This window comes from Amia ocellicauda, chromosome 11 (genome assembly GCF_036373705.1).
Source record: "Amia ocellicauda isolate fAmiCal2 chromosome 11, fAmiCal2.hap1, whole genome shotgun sequence".
Classification (NCBI taxonomy): Eukaryota; Metazoa; Chordata; class Actinopteri; order Amiiformes; family Amiidae; genus Amia; species Amia ocellicauda.
Genome location: NC_089860.1, coordinates 20,628,467 through 20,647,509, shown reverse-complemented (window position 1 = coordinate 20,647,509; position 19,043 = coordinate 20,628,467). Strand labels below are relative to the sequence as shown.

The following is a 19,043-nucleotide window of genomic DNA, read 5'->3' as shown; positions in this document are numbered from 1 at the left end:
TACCAGTCTGAATTAATTGGGTTAACAAATGTTTAAACATGAAAAAAAGGACCTTGGCTAACTTATATGCTATACATAAGAGTGTAGCATGATTCAGTTGAGCAAAAATGTGTCTGATTCTGCACATGTAGGTTTCAAGCAAGCTGGTACAGGTAATCCAAAACATAGGTCAAGGAGAGTGAACAAGGGATGAAATTACATCACATTTGTGCTGGTTTCCATACTCCCGTGTATTACACAATATCTGTATTGGAAGCTGTGGTTTTCCACTTCGACTTAATGAAAACAGCTAGCAAAACCCTTGACCATTGAATATGGAACACATCACACAGATGAAAGGGGAGTCTGTTCAGACTCCTGACATGAATTCCACATGAGCTGCAGTGAGTCGGAGGGCGAGCGAAGGGGCAACGACACGTATGTGACGGATGACGTGGCTGATTTGAATGGAAGTCAGGTGCAACCAGCACAACATACTCTTAACCTCAAATGCATTATAATCCTCATCCTAATCAAATTGTTTGTGAAGCCCCAACCCCCACACAAATTAAAGCAAGCTTAAAAAGTCATCAGAAACACTTCAAATACTTTAAATTCTTTCCTTCTTTGTTTTTTGGGATAATTTATGATAAGGAATGTGAAGTAACCAGAAAAAATGATAAGGGTGTGCAGCTTGAAGGCAAAGCTGTGTATGCAACAATATTCACTGAACCAAGATAGCTTTTCCACTACAAGATGCCAACACCAACCAACCAAGCTCGATATACGCAATGCTAGCTTCCCGTCATCTCTGAGGATCAAGGGCATTCTGTGCACACAATGTCAGTAGAGCAGGCCTGCAGTATAAAATTACTAATCACTACCTTTATCACTCATCTAAGGTGCCACTGTTTAGCATCCTCCCTGTCATGGCAAATTTACTGCAGAGCCTCAGTACCACAGTAGATTGGTGAAGGATTTTCTTTTTTAAAGCCCTCACACAGCAGAGTAATTTCAAGTGCCGAGTCCCTACCTGCTAAGCTTTGGGTCGTGTGAAATGACAAGGCACAGGCTGGACCCTAAGAAACCTATTTGTAAATGCTTTCAGTGTGCTGTTGTTGAACTGTTATTTACCAGCATTTGTGTGTTGTAAAAGGCATCGCAATTCATATCCACTTTGCCTATTTTCAGTGCATTTTGTCAAATTAACATGATGCTGAAGTGTCAAGACTAGGCAGTTTTTGTCTCATACATGCCTTGCAGTTGAGAGTGATGGAATATTTGGCGATTGTATGTATCCAGGATGTCACTGCTTTCTATGCTAAAGGATCAAGAAGAAAAACAGATCTGTATAAACTTCCCTCTGGGCAGGTCAAACATTTGGTCCTTGATACACTTTTTACATCAAGTCCATTTCACTCCTTCATATAAATCAATTGCACAGCCTTCAATAATTGAAGATTTTAAACACAGCCAAACAGCTTCACAATAATCCCAAGCAAGTGAAGGAACAAACAAAAAGAAAACAAATATACAGCAGAATTCTTTCAGCGTGCCACTATATTTCCTGATTTTCTTTCCATAATATATTATCAATTTCCTGATTTCTTGTTTAACAATTGTAATGCAAAAAGTGGTTGTACTCATGAGGAAAAGGGAAAAACAAACACAATAAACTACTCTAATTAATCTGTACAAGACAAAATGCCCCATGCATTACTGTTCTAATTCATACACTTTTAAAAGCACTCCATGATAGAACAGGGAGTTGTCAGTTTTCATACTGTGCTGGGTTTATAATTTGCTTCGGTCCTAACCAAGCACTTTTCTTCCCTGACTCAGGGCTTTATTGAAGACAATGATATACATCATATTGCACCTTCAGATGCATTTCTTACTGTGGGGCTTGTAATTAAAATGCAGATGCCTTCCCAGATTGCAATCCTGACTTGGAAACCTGGCCGCACTCCCAACATGTGCTGACAGGCTGAAAACATCAGCCCAGGATTTTTAAGATGTTTTTATTTTTGCTCTACTTTTGAGTTTGCTTCCCACATGGTTTATACTTTCCTGGCATGCATACAGCCCTGTAATCTTGTATTAACCTGCCTCCAGTTTCTCCCACGCCTTAAAGAATGAGATGACAGTAAACAGTCATTATTAAAACAATTTGTAAATTACACTTCCACGTACACTGAAAAAAACAATGCATTATTTAATTGTTATTTATCGTTTCTAAGTTGCTAATGATAACTAGCCTTTAATCTAAACACATGAGGAAGGCAACTGTTCTACTAAGCTATAGTAGTCAGTTAAATAGGATGGGCAGCTCTTTTTAGGGTCGTTTACACAGCTGATAAACTTTGTGTCCAGCAAGTGATGTGGCCTTATTGGCGAGTTATAGGAAATATGTTGCACAGACATTTTATACATTTCTTTCTGTCCAGTTTTTCCACACACAGTGCACATTACAGTCATTTTCCTTTTAGAAATAAAATGTATGATAAGTCTGTTCAAAGACTTTGATAGATTGAACCTGCTGTAAAATCTCAAATTACATTTTATTTTTTATTTTTTTTATTGAACACTATTCTCTCTGTACTTTACATTTTAAGAGCTTCTAAGGCCTGCATGTTTTTTTTCTTTACTCTCTATCCTTTCGGATTGATGTGACACACCTAATCAGAAATGAATATTTGATCATGGAGGACTTGAAAAGAATAATACTTTTCAGACTGTGTGCTTGAGCTCTTCAAAGCCTGTTGCTGGGAGAGCTCTGTTTCAGCTTTCAAGCTAAAAGGAAAACTCTGGATAGACTGTTAAATTATGCAAAGTTTAATACATGCATTTTGGATCCTGTACAATTCTGCTTTCTTTGCCTGTCCCCATCACTCTCTCTCTCATATCCATTGACTGTTTTCAGTTTCAATAATAGTGATGAATTTTAATGGGATTATCATGTGGATATGTCATCACGATCCCCTGCCTTCCCTTTTCTTTACTGGACCTACGATCACATGCAGTGAAACCAAGAGAAAAAGGAAACACTGCAGATTCAAGAGTGAACATGTTTAGATATTCCTAGCCAGACAGTCAAATTGGTTAAATAATTAATATGCTTTGTCATTCACAGATCACTGCTATCATAACAGCCATGAAATTCGCATTGCTCACATAACAACCTAGATAATTAAATGTTTAAGAATGCAACACTATTTTCATATCCAGCACTCACAGGGTCTCTCAAGGTTCGAGGGTTTCTTTCGCTCTTTTTCCAATTCCAAAATAAACTTCAGCTAATCTTATCAAAGTATGCTTAAGATAATTACAAGAATAACGTATGTTCTATGTAGCTACATAACCTCTGGTCTGACATTCAGTATATGTTATGAAGATAGGAGAGTACATTTTGTCCTGGAACATAAAGCAAATTACCTTGATATTATGAGCACAGCATTCTTAAAAAATGAAAAACACACGATAGAATCCTGCAGCTGTTTTATGCATTTCTTGAAAAGAAAGTCTCTCAACCCCTAGGATAGACAGTGGTACTTTTTTAACAACTACTACATCCTACTAAATTCATGTTAAATGTAATGGGGGGGTGGGGTAAAATGCTGCATGGCAACTATATTAAAAATGGAAGCTTCCATGCATCCCCCCAGCTAAAACAAGCACAGGCAGTTACCTGAGCCAGGGCGGCCGGAGAGCGCTCGGAGACGTGCTCGCTCGGCTGTGCCACGACAGCGGGGTTGCCGGAGCTGGTGAAGGCAGGGGTGCTGATCTCCAGGGATGGCCGCTCCACCGAGGGGTTCAGGGCTTGCCTGTTGAGTCGATTCAAGGTGCTGGTCACTGAAGTCTGTCTGGGGCTCCGTGGGCTGCTGTCGCCCAGCCTGTGGCAAACCACCAAAGTGGCTGTGCTGTTCCCCAAATTGCTGCGGCTTTCCGGGGAGCTATTCACCTTCCCTGTAAGCCTCACAGCAGCAGAATTAGTCTGAAAAGAAAATAAATGTTATGTTTCCTTTAACTATCACTATGTATACAGAAGAGGCAGCTTTTAGGAATTTCACTGCATGTTATTCTTGTTACTTTTATTTGTTCTCAACTTTCCGCATTACCCGACACCTTTCGCTCCTTAGGTCTTTTGGAGAAGCTTAGGGAGTTAGTTGATATACAGTGCTTTCTTGCCCTTTCGTTTACCCCTGCGCTACAAAGTCAAAGCTAATTGAGGGAGGCAGCCCAAGCTGGTGCCGTTAACCGAAAGAGGCAGAATGGACTGACACATTTAACTGAAACAGGCAGGCTGGATTGATGCATTCTCCTAATGTGCTGGTGTGCCACCGAGGAAAGAGGGGGGGGGGAAAGCTAAAGGGAAAGAAAAAAAGCATTTCTGTGTCTTAACGCGTCGGTGCCCAACACCACTGCAGTCACACAGACGCGGTGATGCTCATAAAGACAACAGAAGCCTGCGGTTGAGTTCTCCTTTCATCACAAACTGGCAGCAGTTGGTGAATTTATGGATATGGATGATGGACCTGCCTTGGCATATTCTATATAGTATAGGGTTCCTAATGACAGCAGGGTGAATTCTGCCTTTAAAAATACAGTCGATCAGAAATATAGCCTTTATAACCCAAGGCAAAAACCTCATTAGTAGAAATGTGCCGATTCCTGCAGAGGCAGCAAATGATGAGGAATCAACTGGACATTCCTATTTCCTTAAAGTAGGGAATTTACAGAAAACCTATTTAGATAGGTGTCCCAAGAGACACACTGGAATCAAATAGCCAGACATCCTCCTACACACCGAGAGAGAGAAATAATGGTGTTGCGCAGTGAGTGCCCTTATCATAAAGCAGCAGGGTGGATCAGTTCATCTCTTCAATTACCTCCAGGAGCTGGGAACAAATCCAGCTTGGGTTAAACAGGAGAAAACTCCATCTGATCTGATTGCTGTAAAAGGTCACATTGTAAAATCAGCTGTTTTTTTTTTCTTTTCTGTACTGGGTACCCATCATAAGGGCATGGGAGATTTAGGCATTGATTTTACACCAAAAAAGAAAAAGTTTGCATATCCTTGCACCACTGGTTTACATATGGACATGGATTTCAGTTAATTGCATCATCAGATAAAATACATAGCCTATATAAATAAATGAATTTAGTCTTAGGTAACCTCAGCAAAACTGAAGAGAAATATAATCCATCTTCATCTCTTTACTGTTCTTCAACTCAGCTCTCATCACTATTCCATTTGCCTGCACATTAAATGGCACTGTAACTATATACTTGGAGAGTGGCCATTTCCCACCCCTTTACTTATTCTATCCCTGCTAAAAGTTCTTCCACATGAGCACAGATGTGAGGGTTCAGGTGTGATATCAACAGTAAAAGTAAAAGTGGAAAAAGGCTGAATGTTGAGGTGTTACTATGAATCCTAAAGTCAGATCCAAATGGATTTAAGCAAGCCGAAGAAAGCTCTGGTGAAGTGAACCAGAAATAGCATCATATAAGGCCACAGTCTTATTCTACCAACAAAATATTCTAGTTAAAATATGGCATAAAGTTCCCAAAATGGAAACAGATGTCCCAAGACACTTGACTCTTGACCCACAGATTGTAGAATCATGTACAGCAAGCAAAGGCATTTATTCAAAATATGGACTTCTGATGTGAATACACTTTGTAAAGCTCCTGAGATCCATGATTCAAGACAGTCATCTAGAAAACTGACATGATGCATGCAGGGAAAACACAAATATCACTGCAGAGGAAGTGAACCAAACACCAGAACGGCACAGTCTTGAGTTTTCCAGAAGATTAATTAATTCTAAATGAAAAAGCACTTACCCCCAGCACACACAACCTAAAACAATGCTGTTATTACTGAAAATAGTAGAGGGACCCAGGAAACCAAACATACAGTATGTAGCTGAATTTCCATCACTAACCATAGCAAGCCTGCAGATCACATTAAGTAAAAGAAAAAAAAATAGAAGCTTATGATAAAGAAACACCCTTAGAAAAAAACCCATATAATAATAAAAAATTAAATCTTGGTACTTGGGCGACTTAATTGCTTTTACCCCTTTTTGGTGCTTAAAGCTACACAGTCTGATCATCATTTATAGCCTGTAATTAAGTGTAAAATATATATTTTGTCATTCCAAGTGAAGGCAGTTGCCTTATTTAGATTCTCATGTTGTCTACCTATGAAAAGGTACTAGATTACTACACTGCTAAGCTACCAAATTTATAAAATGGGGTACTGTAAAAGACTTATACAGGTTTAATTTGACACTCGTAATGCAAAATCATTTGGGGAAGTCCTGACGAATACATCTGTGACCTCTCTGTAATGACTAATACAAAATACATCTCTCTCTGTCTCCTTTACCTTCTCCAATAAGAGTCTCACAGTACACTTCAGGTGAGTGATTACTGATGTTCAATTCAGTCTTAAATCGCAAAAGCAAAAGAAAATCTCAGAAGACATGTAAACTGTAACGTTTCATCAGGTCTCAGTGTTCTAAAGAAATGTTTGCTTTTCACAGAGAATAACAACCTGCAGCCTCATTACAGAGCATTCATTTCAGGCTAAAAGTGTCTCAGTGTGCACAACAATGTTCTACACTGTTCCTGAATTCACTGACACACAAAGCTGCAGAAAACATTCTGAACAAAATGCGTTTCTTGGCGATTTCATTCCCCAATGTGTCATGTAAGTTTTGTTCTTCCCCCCGGATTATGAACTGTGATGGCAAGTATTTGTGAGCATTAATGTATAAAATAAATAAAATGCCATCTTTAAACATCTGGAAATTGATAAGGTGAACTTACTGCCTCAAAAATCAATGACTTTACCCAAAGAATCATTTCACCTTTTTCTCAAGCCTCACATCTCACACTACGAGTAAAAAATGCTTAGTCCTTAACATAAACTGATGTTTGTTTTACTGTGGGGTCTGAAAATAGTCAGAGTAAGCTTCTGCGCAATACGCCTGTATGTCATGATTTGCAGAAAGGTATATGGTTTCTTCTTAGTAAAAGTTCTCAGTGGACATTTTACAAACGTATTCCTGGGAACATATGTGCAGTCTTGCATCTAAAACAGTGTACCTTACAAATGCAGATCCAGAAGGATAAACTGAATCACCTGAATTAATCATCCAGCAAAAAAAAAATCGAACTTCATCAAGTCTGGCAGTACACTACAGACCACCACCTGTATCTGCCTCCTCAGTGCTACCAGCAGTATTTCCCAACATTGCAACACCAGCCCTCTTTCACAACAGCTCTGTTTCAGCATGCCACACAGTATTTACACTAACTCCACATACATGGTAACCAAACACAGACCTTTAGGGACATCAGGTTGTTCTTATTTTCATCCTTGTCCTCAGAGTCAGAAGGGGGTCTGAGGTGCAGTGTCTGGGCCAGCGGATGGATGACTTGGACAAAGCTGGCAGGGACAAGACCACTGTTGCCATTGGCTTCTCCGTGGTACCAATCATCATCAACTTTTTGCCTCAGGATGATGAGATCTCCTGGTTTTACAGTCAGCTCTCCGGGGCTGGTACCTCTGTAATGATACAAAGCCCGGGCACATGGCACCTGGAAATAATAAACAAAGATACATTGAGTTCTGCAGCCCAAGCTTAGGTCTCATTTATTTTGATAACATGGCAGAATGGTATAATTCACTTAGTCTTGTTTACACCCTGACATGTTTTTAAATGTATGGAGGCCAAATTCAAACACTTCTATATAGGTTGTTTCTCCCAAAGGCAAATATCCTTAAAAAATGTAAAAACAAAATTAAATAAATCTAAATGATCAAAAACCCCATCATCCTCAAACTGCATGAGGATCATCAACTATAGTTATGAAACAGATATACTCCCAGTTGGCAGTCATACCTATCTCTTTACCTCTTTCTTTGAATGTAGCATTTATTTAATTATTATACATTTTCTATAAAAGTTTTGCCAAACATTTAATAACCAAAAGGGACACATCGACTGGCCACTTTGGGTTACATACGTGGCAATACGGTACACAGGGTTACATAGAGCAGTGATATTTAAAAGCCCAGAACTTCTTCTGTTGCCAGCTATTTAGATGCCTGCAGTTATTTTAAGTAGTTTTCTTTGATAAATACTCAATATGCTGACAGATGGTTGGATGAAGTCGCAACTTTTCAGATTAGTTTTCATCATAACAGCTGACAGGCGAAAGTTGCTTGTTTGTCCTTGCTTGCACTTGGCTAGTGATATCCTGGGAAACTCCAGCTTTTATTGGATGCTGGAAGTGCTTTTGAACAGCATTCACCTTAAGGTTAGTCTATTCTGATAAAGGTAATCCAAAAGGCATTTTCCAGGATGTCATAATGTAAAAGCCTATTGTTTAACATGTCAAGGACCTAGAGAACATCTGTGGGTGTCTGAGGAACATCACCTTTCTTTACAATACCATAAGATTTCTGTTTTATCAGAAGCTGCAGATCCTATAAAAGACCATGCTGTGCGCCCTGCGAACTGTGATTTGCATGGCATTTTATGGCAACAAAATATACAGTACGCAGATACACAAAATATTGAATATAAATTTAGAGAACCATCTGTTTTATTTGAGATAAAACAAGCCACTTTAAGCACTCAACAGCGTTTGCTTAACAATATAGTGAAAAACAGTCCTGCAGTTTAGAAGTCTAACAGCAAGGCGCAGGCACTCATTAATAAAACATACATCAAAACACACTGGCACACAAGATAAATAATTGATAGGTGGCAATTCACAAATGGAAGGAAAATATTTAAATAAATAGTCTAGGACTGGAACAATCCAAGCACACGTGAATGCAAAAAGAAAATGTTTAAGTGCAACAAAAGTGTGGTTTTAGGGCTTCTTCTGAAATATGAATACAATATACATTTATAGAGATTTGGTGTTTGAGGGGGCATGGGAAGGGGGAAATCACCCCTAGGCACTGTACAGGTCAAAGCTACAATACAGTTTAGAACTTTGTTAAACATAAAAGGAATATGAATTTTCGTATTGATCTGGCATATATATATTATTCTGAATGCTCCCCAAGTCTAAGAGCTACACATTTCAGTCAAACACTCAGAATTATCATACATCCCTTTCGAAATAAAGCCCACTGAATACAGCCTACCCACACACCGGTTCACACAAGAACTGGGTGACTACTGCTTCTAAAGTTGTGGTACAGTCACTTCATTTTTTATAATCCACAATATGATTATAAATCTCCAGATATGCTTTTGCTTCAGTGCTGCTTTTTGAACATTTTAGCTGGAACAACGGTCTCCCTAATCAGAGTGGTTTGACCGTCCCTGCACTCAGTCTTTCAGAGCTAATGAGGAAACTGGCAGCAAGCACAGACTGGTAGAGAACAACCCCTTTGTAGGAATGTGTGCTTCTTGGCTCCCAGCTGCTTTCCCTTATCTCTAAAGGGCTATCTGGTGGATATCTGATCTCATTTAACAGCATCTGTGAGCTTCACCATGCCAAGACTGTGAATTCAAAATAAAGACCTGGCTTTTATATTCACAGCATTCTTCTGTGCTACATACACTCAGATATTTCCTCTTCTATATACATTTTTTCAGGGTTACCATAAGAGAGACAGTACTTTTGCTGTAGTTCCTCAAGGAGTCTGCTTGTCACTCAGTCATTTTATTAATGGTCTGAAGATAAGTTTATCTTACAAACTCCGCATCTGTCTATCTGTAAACTGGAGTAAACTTTAATCTAAACTCTATCAGGCCACACCCATGGGGGCTTTTGATTCATCCAAAAATAATGACAGCACTGAAATGAGCTCTGCCTCCACAGTAAGTAGTAAGTAAATAGCCTAATGCGGAAACGTTTCTCACTGGATTGGTTATCCATTTATTATTCCAAGCTGTCAAAAACTATTATAATACTAATACTTGAGAAGCAATCAGTCTTTTTTTAAATCTTTGATGAGGAAATTATTTATTCACGTCATATTACCAGTCTAATAAGTGACATGCCTTACAGTGGTTAAATATTTCATGCATTTAAACTCCCCCCTTACTGGATTGTTCAATATGTATAGCCATCCATAGTAAAGGTTACACTGTACTTTTTTTCCTCTTCTTCAGAATAAACATCCTCTACTCCATCATTATGCTGGGGGTAATTTTCACCCTGATTCCCAGTCCCAGGTTATTACATGTTAGCTTTATTTACAGGTAATTTAAAATGCATATGAATATTTCATGTTTGCTGTAATGTTTTCTACTGGAGCTGAACTACGGTTACTATTCTGAGATAATTCCCTTTGCTGTATCATAATTTCCTCAGTACACTGGATACACAGCATGAAACAAGTCACTTTGAGATGCAGACATTAAATACATTCATGTTAGAGACTTTTTTCATAGGATACAAAGGTAATCTGGGACCACACAGGAAACATCTCTTGACAACATTATCATAACCCGTGTTGTGAAATTCACATGGGCTAGTGCAAACCAATCCACAATAAGTATGTAAACTTTTCAAATTAATCATTCATGGTCTTTTATGATCATCGGCAACCTCATTTATTACCATAATCTACAGTGTGTGTGTATATTATATGGCACTGGACAAATAAGACACAGAGGATAAGAACTGCAGACTGAATAATGAAACTTAATTCCAGTTACTAGTCTAGGAGGGAACTTCCACTCCAGGTATACTATTTGGTGGATTGATTACACCACCCAAAACACTGTGCAAAGCAACAGCTAAGAAACAAAGCAAAGATGTAACAAATAATTGACAGGTTTGCCTAATATGTATACATTTGTGGGTAGCCAAGAACCAAGACGTTAACACAGTCCAAACAACCAAGACTAGTTTCACAAATACCTAACCAGACAAAACATTTACATTCTCACAGAGGCATGCAAACTACCTACAACTTGTAATACAACCTAATCCAAACTGTTACACAGATCAACTGCTGAAACATGCAGGGACCATTCAGGACACCAACTAAGAAATAAATGATAAATACAGTAAAGCACATTTGAGCATCATAACACTTCTACACAGGTGCAGTTTTATGAGGATTTGGTTTATTTTTTTTAAACAATTCTAGGATCTTATCAAAAGCATTGTGTGTGTGTGTGTGTGTGTCATAGGCTTAATATAAGTTTTCAGATCTAATTCTAGGATTGTATCAAAAGCCTTGTGTGTGTGTGTGTGCCTCTCTCTCTCTCACACACAGGCTTAATGTAATGTATTGAGTTTGAAAGAAAAAAAAGAAGAAAAAAAAACAACAAGAACAAAACAACTAAAAAAACTGTATATAGCATAAACAAGAAAAACAAATGGCTACAATATGTTCCATAGCAAAGCTCTTGCATGGGAGCAGGTCTGAAATGTTGTTGTCATAACAATTACTCTGGCCTCTGAACTTCAAAATTGACCTACTTCCTTTATTTACAAGCACATCAGTGTAAGCATATATGGCATTGTAATCCAAAATAGAAGCGTGGTTTTTAAAGCAGCCCAATTTATAACTGTGACACCCTAACATCTACAAATTTCTAAAAGGGATTTATAAAAAAGGCAAGGGATAGAAGACAGCTATTTTTTTCCAAAATGAAACAAGAATCAACATTCCTCCCTGTGCTGAAACCAAAACCTGACCAAGTCTGACAAAAACCCTCTCTCTAGTCTCTACTGACCATTTAGTATAGTCACGCCCCACAATAATAAGATTACAAGATTAATAATGGTAAAGGTATTGCAAATGTGTTCCCCACTGAAAAGGATGTGAATTGTTTACTTGCTGGAACAAAATGAAAATGTATTTGTCAAACTCAGGGCCCAAATGTCTGGGGAAATATAATGAGTTGGAGTACCTTGACATATCAATACAGAGAGTGTTTTTTCCAAAGACATCCTCCATCCTCCAAGATTTATTAAGACTTTATTTAGAGAACAATAAATAATTAAATAAATAAACAAACACAAACTAATGACAAGGCCCATATGACTAAATTCCATAATATATTACAAGATATCTGAGGGGATTTCAATCATTTTCAAACCATTTTAATGTATTATAAACATAAATGACTTTTCTCACATCAGAGCTCGCATTGTTCTGCTACATATCAGATTAGCTGGATTCAGAAGTAAAACATAGCTATTGCAAAGAAAAGGATCATTTATGCATTCATTTAGGGAACAAAGTTAGCAGAAATAACAACAAGACTGAGCTCGTCATTAAAGGTTGTTGGGTTAATGGCTGATACTTGTTGTAACACAGTTGGTATCTTTTATTTATTTAATAATCTGGAAAACTACTGACACAAATGCTTTTCACAGATCTTAAGTGAATGATGTCATACGCATTATCAGCATCTGGTGTTATTATTCCTTGTGTGGTAGGTCTTATTATGGGTGTCTAAAGTGAGGCATTGTTATATCTGTTTAAAGAGCAGAACAGCGCTGTACTCTGAACTGTGTGCACCTGCCACATTAACCACTCTACCTTGCAAAACCAGAAAACAGGAAGGCATGAAGTGTGTTTTAGTAACCTCAACTATCATGACCAAACAGGCCTTCTCAGAAGTTAGCTCCTAATTAGTAATTTCACAAGTACTGCAAAGATATTATTGCCAATAATATATATGAATATGATCCTTCTGCAGAGTTCACATTGATATAAATGTCTGCATAAAAAAATATATTAAAAAATGCTTTTATGTATGAACATTATCATTTAGGCCTAAGTGGGAGGATTACTGTCACAAATCAAGATAAAAATTCAGTTACAAATCCAGTTTGGAAGCAATTAATCTTATTTAGAAAACACTTATTGTGTCCAAGTGCCTGAAGCACACTTCCATTCACCCCCAAAATTCAATCACTTTCCCTTTAATTAGGATGTGTCACACAGTGGGGGAACAGGATTGCCCGGGTGCGAGACAGAAGGAATAAATCTTGCTTCTAACCGTCTTAGACACTTTCCTCTAACAAGAAGTAAACCTGTAAATCATACTCTTTCACATAAAGAAACTAGGTCAAACCTGTTTCACTGTGCTGATTGGATTCAGAACACACAACAAGAGATGTCTATAGGAGAGAGTGGCTTTAGATGTTCTAGCTGTTATACTGCACTATTGATTAGAAAAAAATATTTGTTTTAAAATGTCTTTGTTTGCACTGATTGCATGTATAGAACTGCTTAATATGATCACAATAAACAGACACAACCATACACAAATCGTGTGTCATACAGGATGCCTAAAAGGGCCTTCCTTCTCTTCGCCACTCACAAAGCAGGATTCATCAGTGGTTCACTTTTGAAGACTGACACTGAACTTTACACAAGAGGCAACTGGCAGGAATTGATTGTCTTCTGAATTACAATTAAGAAAATCAGGCTGTATGCTGAGGGGCAGTCAAAGGACAACTTCTATCATCACTGCATCCAATAAAAACTCACAGGTGAACTCCAACACTGTAACCACACAGTGGAAACAGTCCCCAAGACAAACTAAGCAGTTTAGATGTGCAAGTGTCATATGGGACATCAACTTAAACTAATATTTATTATATGCTTTGCTTTGCATTCACACTACAGCACTCATGTAATTTTAAGTCAAGGTTCACTGTTTTTCTTCTTAATAATGACCAACAAAATAAAACAATACAACTTTAACATTTTAATGAATTCATGGACTCAAAAGACGATGTTCTCCACAACACTGCAAGACAATTGTGATTTTGTGCCAAAAGATTTGTTTCCTTTGTAGCTGCATTACAAATGGATGTGCACAAAATAAAATGGCCAAGTTTACAATAATATGAAACAGACTGACACAGTCAGTCACAGGTCTGCTTTGTCAATGCTCCTGCTTAGAAAACAAAACTTTATATGCCACAGTATTGGTGCTACTACCAGCTGAGAAATATAACTAGACTAAGGGCATTTTTGTCTGCGATGGTAATTCATGTTTTTATTTAATCGCAGCTACACTACTGTAATTCACTTCATACCCATCTAAGTTGCCAACCCTCTCACGACTGCAGTTGGTTCAAAATTCAGCTGCGAGGTTTCTCTTGAAGAATAGCAAGAGTGCACACATTACCCCAATCCTTGTGTCTCTATTCTGGCTTCCAAGTGCTTTTAGAGTTGATTTAAAAATTGTATTAATTACTTTTAAGGCAAGACTTGGGATTACAATACTGAGCTTTTAACTCCTTAGAAAACTGAACGGCCACTCAGATCAAATGATAAAGCCGTTCTGACTATTCCAGAATCCAGGCTAAAATCCAAAGGAGACCATGTATTTTCAGTTTAGTCTCCTGGGCTCTGTAACAGTCTTCCTGAAGAGATTATAGTGGCTAAATCAGTGTCTTCTTCTAGGACACCTTTAAAGATATTTGTATAAACTTGCTTTGAACTGTGAGTAACCTCTTGCCTTTTTATTCCTTGTATTATTATTATTGTATTCCTTGTATTATTGTATTTTATTATTACTTATTTTAATTTCTCAGTGTTTTCTTCTGTGATTGTGCCTTTTTCTGTAACTGTTAAAAATGTCTGTAAAGCGCTTTGCACACCAGCAGGAAAAGTGCTGAATAAATAGTTATTATTGAGTTGCTAAGAAAATGAAGCAAAGGATGGGAAAACAAAAAAAGTGTTAATATGGTGTAACATACAAGTTCACAGAGAGACTGAATCCAGAGATACTTGCCCCATCTAGTGTGCTCCGACGACTTAGTGTCAGCCTACGCTGGGAGGACTGGGAACTGCTGGAATCTCTGCCTCTCCGCAAGGACTGATTCCGTGCCAGGGAGAGCAAAGATCTCTGGGAAGTGCCCGCCTTCGTTCCATTCTGGAAGCCCTGTCGCATTCCATCCAGAAGACGAACCAGGAGGACGTTGGCAGGCAGCTCCTCAATCCCACAAGATATCGGAGTCCGGCACTCGGGGCACCGCAGCCCCGGTTTGGAGTACACCATCCTTTGTAGGCAGGGCTTACAGAATGTGTGCTGGCACGGTAACACTTTGGCTGAAACATCGAGTCTTTCGAAGCACAAAGGGCACTCCAGTAGATCCAGCAGGGCCAAGTCCTCCATCCTCCTCCAAGGTTATCAGCCATCAAGTCGAGTGCCGCATTCTTAAACGACAGTGAGGGAGAGACCATACAAGGATGAGGCAAACATACTATTGAGCATGATATTCAGCAGTCGTTTCCCTCACGACTTTTACAATGCCATGTATTGTGCCACAGGCTGATGCCAGAACACATTAACATTTCCTTTATATAAAAATAGTTTAAAAAAAAGGAGCACAGTATACTATAGTCTAACTAACCGAGCATAATTATAAAGTGAATTAAATAGGATTTTTAAAAAACAACACCAAAAGATAAATATTGGGCTAATTGTAATAATTAGTGTTTCATAACAGTCCAGTTGCAAATGTAAGTTGCATATTACATAGAACAGGAGAGCAAGCAGAACAGGATTTATAGGACATAAAATATCTGACAAGGCTGTAACATTGTGATGACCAGCCCAATACAGCAAGTACAGTCAGCCTGACGTCACAGACGACACGCCCACATACCTTAATTTTTGTACATTTATGGATTAGGTGGATTATGTTTTATTTCTGTAGACTACAATGAAAAGCAAATTGACCGAAATCAAACAATGAATAATTCCACGGGTCACTTTGATGTGTACATATATGCCACAAACTTTGAAGCAACCATTATTGTGGAAAACACAACAGTCATACCTGAAACCACGGACAATCACACGCCTTTACTGACGGCAAGCGTCTACGCAAACCAACCTGACCACTATAAATCTCAGCCGATTAAAACTGGGGAAATTACGCATACAAAAGTTTGAACTGGAGAGTTCATCTAAACGCGATCAATATTCCTCAAACCTTCCTGGGAATAAAACACTTGTTAAATCAAAAGGTCGACTAGTCTAAAGCTAAATAACAAACCCGAACTTCCCTAATCGCACGCACTTTATACCAAAACCTGTATCCGCACAGTGACAATCGTGTAAATACACACATTTAGAAATACCAACCAGGCGTAAGTAAGTAAGTAGTACTAACCTTATGTTGCGCTCTTTCAGCGGGTAATTACCGCAGGGACGAGCTCTCTCCTCCAAACAGGGAACAAGTTCAATACTATGCACTTACTCACTGGCATCAGCTTACATGCGACACCTTAACCCTTGACAAGCTACATTTGTAGGACTTGCGTACAACGGAAAATACAGAAATTGCCAACGAACAAAGGGTTGCTTCCAAATCAGACAAACCATGCGTGGAAAGTAAAGGACATTCGTTTCGTTTTTGATAAAGAATAACTTGAACAAACATCATTATGCGGTTGCAGATAATGTTGTATGCAAAGGTCTACCTTTATGTGGGATGAAGGTACTCAAAGTGATGGAAACAAACCACACACACATATTATATATATTCCACTTTCAACCAAATCTAGCTTGAGGCTGGTTAGTTTAAGTGAAGTTTACCATTATTCATTTCCGTGTCAATGTATATCTAAATAAACAAGACACCAAAAGATGGTATTTTTTAACCTTCACTACAGAAGGGGGAAAAAAATCGGTAATGGAATCAATATCTGTGTGCTACTTCTAAAAAAAAAAAAAAGCATTACAAACTTTGTATTATTATTAGGATATTGTGGGACTTGGGAATTGCATTGTGTGAATGAGAGGTAATGTGAAAGACAAGTCTTACTTTTTTGTTACCAGGTCATCTGATTAACAATGCTTTTTGAAATACATTTATTCTTTCTTTCTTATGCATACATGCTTATTGTGTGTTTACTGTTCTTTTTTTATTATTACCATGCTTACAGATAATTACGCCTTCAGGTATCAGGTTAGCAACTGCCTTTGTATACCTAATACACATACTACATTATTAAAAGACGGAGGCTGATCTTACAATAATGCTGAAACACTAGTATAGGCAAGAGCAGTCAGTGTTTGTACCAGGAACACACTGCAAACCACAAACTTGTTTTAGGATGGAAGAGCTTCAGAGAACGATTAACCAGAGATATGAAAACAAACCCAGAAAAGTGAGATTCAAAATTGCATCTTCCTACAGTGGGAGAGTTTTAAAGCATGTGTACGAAGATGGACAAGAGTTAGAGAGCCCAGAGGAAGAATACCCACGTAGCTTCATCCATGGAAAACTTCCCAGACATTTGGAAACTGAACACCTGTATGGTTTTGGAGAGCTTCAAGACCCAGGACTTTATTCACCACCTGGTTTAATAGCTCAGAGAATTAATGTATATAGAGGTGGAACTAAGTACAGTCATACAGGTGACCCACCTGTTTTCAATGATTTATCTCCAACGGACACCAAAGTGAGTAATTCATTTGCTATTCATATTAGGCTAAATGCAACTCCCCAAAGCATTTCTCAAAGTTGTATCTAAGTAATTCAAATCTGACATCGTTTAAAAGTTATATTTTAATTTGTGTGTTATCTAAAACCTGCAATTTAAAAATAAAAATAAATATAAATACAATATTATTTATTACATTGAGCAGGAATAATCTTGGTTGTATATACAAATAGTACAAGGTAAATAAAAATCACTTAAAAGGCAGACAGTGTCCTAATTTATTTAACATGTATAGAAATACACTGCCAGAAAGCAATAATAAAACTGTTTATTCTTGTTTATTTTTCATTCTCATTATTTATTCTGTTTTATTTTAGAAATAGATTTTAATAATGAAAGCCCTTCATTTAGAGAAGCTAAGCACCCCCCCATTTTGACCTGATTATACTGCGTTGTGGTGATCCCCCTCTAGTGGCCAGTGAATGTACCTGCAAAGAACAGGTGACTAAAAGGGAGCTTTATAATAAATAGCTTAATTAACAGCACAGTAAATTGCAAAATTGCTTTTCTACATTTTGTTTAAGCTGAACTTAAGACTTTAAAATACAACACTGTCAAGATTCTGTACCCAAGTGCAATGTCTCTCAATTATTCATAAGCACAATGTTGCAATATACACAATCAATACAATCCTAGCGATTGTATTTTGTTTTCAGCCTTACCAGAAGTAGGACTTCTCAACAATACTGTTCCTAATATATCACCTATTTATCCACGACCTCAATGCCTTTCATCCCGTGCTTCCTTGCAGCCGTCTGTTTTGGACTTCGGGAAGATAATCATCTACACTAGCAATCTGCGAATTATCAGGTCTCCCCGGGGAAAGAAGGAATTAACGAAGAGCCTTCTCCAGGACAGAGATGGAGAGCAAGATTACAGAGGAGCACATGGAGGACAAGGAGAGGCGCAGGAAGATGCCCAGTGTGTTCTTGGGGATGATAAAACTACAAACATTAAGGTAATACTTTTATTATTATTATATACAAATACTTCTGTTAAAGAGGGAAGCAGCCATTCCTGCCATCAATTCTTCTGCTGTTAATTGCCTTTCACATGAGTAGAAGCGTGCATAACCCATAACAGTGGGTGGAGGTAGAAAAATACTGTGAATACATAGTGCAACAGCAGAGATTAGGAATGTGCACATTTTCCTACATTTAAGATGCCTATTTGGGGGCGTTTCTCACCTCTACCTGTATTGTTCTGCACCGGCATTATCCCCCTCTAGTGGATGGATTCAGAACAGCTGAAATGTTCACCTTGTCTTCTTCCCAGGACGTGTCCGGCTGCCTCGTGTGTGGGGGCTCAGGGTGTGCCCCCTGCGCTCTGTGCCATGGAAGCAAGCTCTCGATGTTGGCCAACCGCTTCAACGAGTCGATCAGAGCCCTCCGGTGCCCGGCCTGCAATGTGGATGGTCTCCAGCCCTGCCACTCCTGCATATAATAGAAATCGTAGGCTCGTACCTCAACACACAACGAACGTCAGGCAGGGTCTAGTCCCTCTGTTACATAGCCTACAATGCAAAGCCTACTATTTACAAACCGATTCTTTGAAAAATGAATGTAATTGCAATGCAACATGAAAA

The 19,043-nt window shown here is 38.3% G+C and overlaps 2 protein-coding genes across 5 annotated transcripts in view; one reads left to right on the top strand and one right to left on the bottom strand.

The window, feature by feature from the left end:
- The window catches only part of sh3rf2 (SH3 domain containing ring finger 2), a 27,036-nt gene extending 8,228 nt beyond the window's left edge, over positions 1 to 18,808 (bottom strand). For 2 of the 4 annotated variants that reach the window (XM_066716855.1, XM_066716858.1), the window contains exons 1-4: positions 16,123 to 16,228; positions 14,736 to 15,160; positions 7,339 to 7,593; positions 3,668 to 3,973 (exon numbers count right to left, since the gene is read on the bottom strand). In XM_066716855.1, the coding sequence (XP_066572952.1) occupies positions 3,668 to 3,973; positions 7,339 to 7,593; positions 14,736 to 15,119 (945 nt within the window). In that variant the 5' untranslated portion in view covers positions 15,120 to 15,160; positions 16,123 to 16,228. Of the gene's footprint in view, positions 1 to 3,667; positions 3,974 to 7,338; positions 7,594 to 14,735; positions 15,161 to 16,122; positions 16,229 to 18,645 lie in introns of those variants that run through there. The other 2 variants (XM_066716857.1, XM_066716856.1) reach the window with 2 other exon arrangements.
- Positions 16,853 to 19,043, top strand: grxcr2 (glutaredoxin and cysteine rich domain containing 2). Its single transcript, XM_066716859.1, has 3 exons — positions 16,853 to 17,416; positions 18,210 to 18,416; positions 18,734 to 19,043. Exons 1-3 carry the CDS (start codon positions 17,069 to 17,071, stop codon positions 18,899 to 18,901), a joined length of 723 nt encoding a protein of 240 aa, XP_066572956.1. The 5' UTR covers positions 16,853 to 17,068; the 3' UTR covers positions 18,902 to 19,043.

Bases quoted from the DNA above. Each gene is read 5' to 3' on its own strand.
- grxcr2 (XM_066716859.1), top strand. From the start codon at position 17,069: ATGGAAGAGCTTCAGAGAACGATTAACCAGAGATATGAAAACAAACCC. The intron at 17,417-18,209 runs GTGAGTAATTCA...GCTTCCTTGCAG, and splicing joins TATCTCCAACGGACACCAAA to CCGTCTGTTTTGGACTTCGG. The intron at 18,417-18,733 runs GTAATACTTTTA...TCTTCTTCCCAG, and splicing joins ATAAAACTACAAACATTAAG to GACGTGTCCGGCTGCCTCGT.